The sequence below is a fragment of the Rosa rugosa genome, chromosome 1, assembly GCF_958449725.1.
Source record: "Rosa rugosa chromosome 1, drRosRugo1.1, whole genome shotgun sequence".
NCBI lineage: Eukaryota > Viridiplantae > Streptophyta > Magnoliopsida > Rosales > Rosaceae > Rosa > Rosa rugosa.
In genome coordinates this window covers 27,312,685-27,315,462 of record NC_084820.1, presented here as the reverse complement: position 1 = coordinate 27,315,462, position 2,778 = coordinate 27,312,685, and the positions used below count along the sequence as shown (strand labels likewise).

At 38.9% G+C, this 2,778-nt stretch overlaps 1 protein-coding gene across 1 annotated transcript; it reads left to right on the top strand.

The window, feature by feature from the left end:
- The first annotated feature begins 1,332 nt into the window (after nt 1–1,332).
- LOC133728729 (RING-H2 finger protein ATL78-like) lies at nt 1,333–2,520 on the top strand. Its single transcript, XM_062156164.1, has one exon. It carries the CDS (start codon nt 1,515–1,517, stop codon nt 2,232–2,234), a length of 720 nt encoding a protein of 239 aa, XP_062012148.1. The 5' UTR covers nt 1,333–1,514; the 3' UTR covers nt 2,235–2,520.
- The last annotated feature ends 258 nt before the right edge of the window (nt 2,521–2,778 follow it).

The following is a 2,778-nucleotide window of genomic DNA, read 5'->3' as shown; positions in this document are numbered from 1 at the left end:
GTAGCTGAGAACTGAGAATGATTCACAACCAAAGGTATATTGAATTGTGAATAATGCTTTACCCAGATTTCAAAATGAAAACAATTCTAATAATTGTAAAAGACAAAATGAAGCATGAAGAAATTATGGGATTTTTGTTCATTATGCTTTGGTTCTTAATTGTAATCCATCCTGTCGTTAGCAGATTGAAGGAATAAACTTTGATGTCATAAGCCAGAAATCACTCTCCTACGTCCAGGAGCAGTGACAGCAACGATCTTGAAGACCTCAATTTCCTTTTTTTTTTCTTGTTTTTTTTTTCAGGGGTAGATTTGGATTTTAAAATTTTTAAAAAATTAGGGAGGTCCAAATATTAAATTTGGAGGTCTAACTAGAATCACCCTTTTAATTATTTAAAGAAAACAAGACACTTCAAATAGGCACCCAATAATTGAGTACTTAAAGAATCTACACTTTTCGAATCCCCTCCTAATTGAGAATTACTAACTCAAATTTTGACCTAGCGGAGACTACTGTGGTCTATATTAAGCCTTAAACCCTCCTATTATTGATTGAACTAGCAACATGCCCGCGTTTCTCGCAGGTGACATTGTGTTAAGAGAAAATGGTCGACTAAAATGAATATATATATATATATATATATATATATATATATATATATATATATATATTTAAATAGAATAGTGGTGGTTTGGCTATTTTTAATTTCAGTTTACACTTTTATCTATTTATATTTTATTGACTTAATTTAATAATTATGTTATAAAAGGGTATTATAGACACTTCAAAATTTGGTGAAGCCCTTTGACACCAAAAGAGGGCCTCCATTTATAGTAGTAGAGATAAGGTTCATTTCTCCCGCGAAGCTTCTTAGCCCCTTCCTTTTGTTGCCCTAATGGGTCCCAAATCTCATTTCTACTGTCCGTTATTCTTTGCGCAGGTTCACCATGTGCGCCGAGCAGCAAACATAGTGACTCATACTTTAGCACAAGAATACAAGATGCTAAAAAGGGACAGTTTTTTATGCAGCTCTTTACTGTACCTCCTCCAAATGTGGTGGAGCTTATATCCATTGATTGTAATGACTTGTAAGTCAATGAAATCTATTTCATTTCCCTCAAAAAAAAAAAAAATCTCATTTCTAGATATGATTCATTCACAGAATAAGTGCCGCGTGTGATTCTCAACTGCGCCGAAGGTGGGAGAGGCTCTCTCCCACCTTGATTAGAAACCATCATTAAAACTACCAAGAGGCTCAGTGGAGTACCCATAGGATTTCAAAAATCTCTATTATCTGCAACTTAAAATAAAACCTTCCCTATAATGCGGACTAAAACCCCCTCAGAATATTCTCCAAGTATATTACAGTAATCCCTGTATATTAAAAAACGAAAAAAAAGCAAATTCACCCCCTTTAAAAATTTGAACTTTTTCGTATATATTATCCCCTTCTCCAGCTTCTGCAACCATTAATTCACTCTCAGACCAACCTCAACCTCTTCCCAAAACTGAACATGCCTGCTTCTGCTTCTGCTTCTGCTTCTGCTTCTCACCAACTTCACGATCTTCTTGGGGACTTCTACTCCAGGAGACTACTCCTCCACAACCCACTTTACCCTCCACCCATCTCTCCATCTTCAACCTCGCACGACACATCTTCGTCTTCTCCCGATCAGTACCCCGGAGACAACAGCTTCGATGCTAATGTGGTCATGGTACTCTCTGTCCTCCTCTGCGCCCTAATTTGCTCTTTGGGGCTCAACTCCATCATAAAGTGCGCTCTGAGGTGCTCGAGCTTCGTGTCCTCGGAGTCTTCTTCTTCCTCAAGAGACAACTCGGCGAGGCTGGCCAACACCGGAGTCAAGAAGAAAGCCCTCAAGACTTTTACGACGGTTAATTACTCAGCTGAGCTTAAGCTTCCCGGGTTGGACAGTGAGTGCATAATTTGTTTGTCGGAGTTTACAACCGGCGAGCGCGTGCGGCTACTTCCCAAGTGTAACCATGGATTCCATGTGAGGTGCATCGATAAGTGGCTGAGCTCTCACTCTTCGTGCCCTAAATGCCGGCACAGCTTGATCGAGACGTGTCAGAAGATCGTTGGCTTCAGCCAGGCAGCTAGCTCGTCGGAGACAACTCGTGCTCTTCCTGTGCAGGAAACTACAGTAAGCATTGCAGCACTTGAACCTGAAGGGTTTATTCGTAATTATAGGGGAATTATTAGCCAAGCTAGCTAGCTAAATTTATAATTCTTTTTTGTTATTTAGTTGCATAATTATATATATGTGCTGGATTGCTGAGGTTGAGCTATGTGCCTTTAGGGTTTTAATGGATGAAGCACTCATTCAAGTATCTTCATTTCTGGTTAGAGGTCACTATATAGCTAGCTAAGCCATCCCACCAGCAAGGCATAGTGTAATCAATGCTAGTAGTTGTGAATTTGTACAGAGTACTTTGGAATTGTGAATTATTAAATTTTTTTTGCTCCTAATTGTGTGAAAGTAGTGAAGAATTTCGATCTCATTTTTTCGTTTTTGAGCACAATCTAAATGCCCTCTACCGGTAAACGTACAAGTCGCTGCATTTCCATCCCGTCTTTGAAACTTGATTGATATGTCCAAGGGGTGACTCAACATTGCAAGATTAAGCTTTGTCTAAAGTGGCTGTCTATTCTGATAAAGAAAGCCACTTAAAGACCCAGAAAGCCTCCAAGGGGTTTCCTAATCAGATGAGACAACTGAATTTCTACCTTTTCCTTTATACTAAACTTTTAATTTGAAC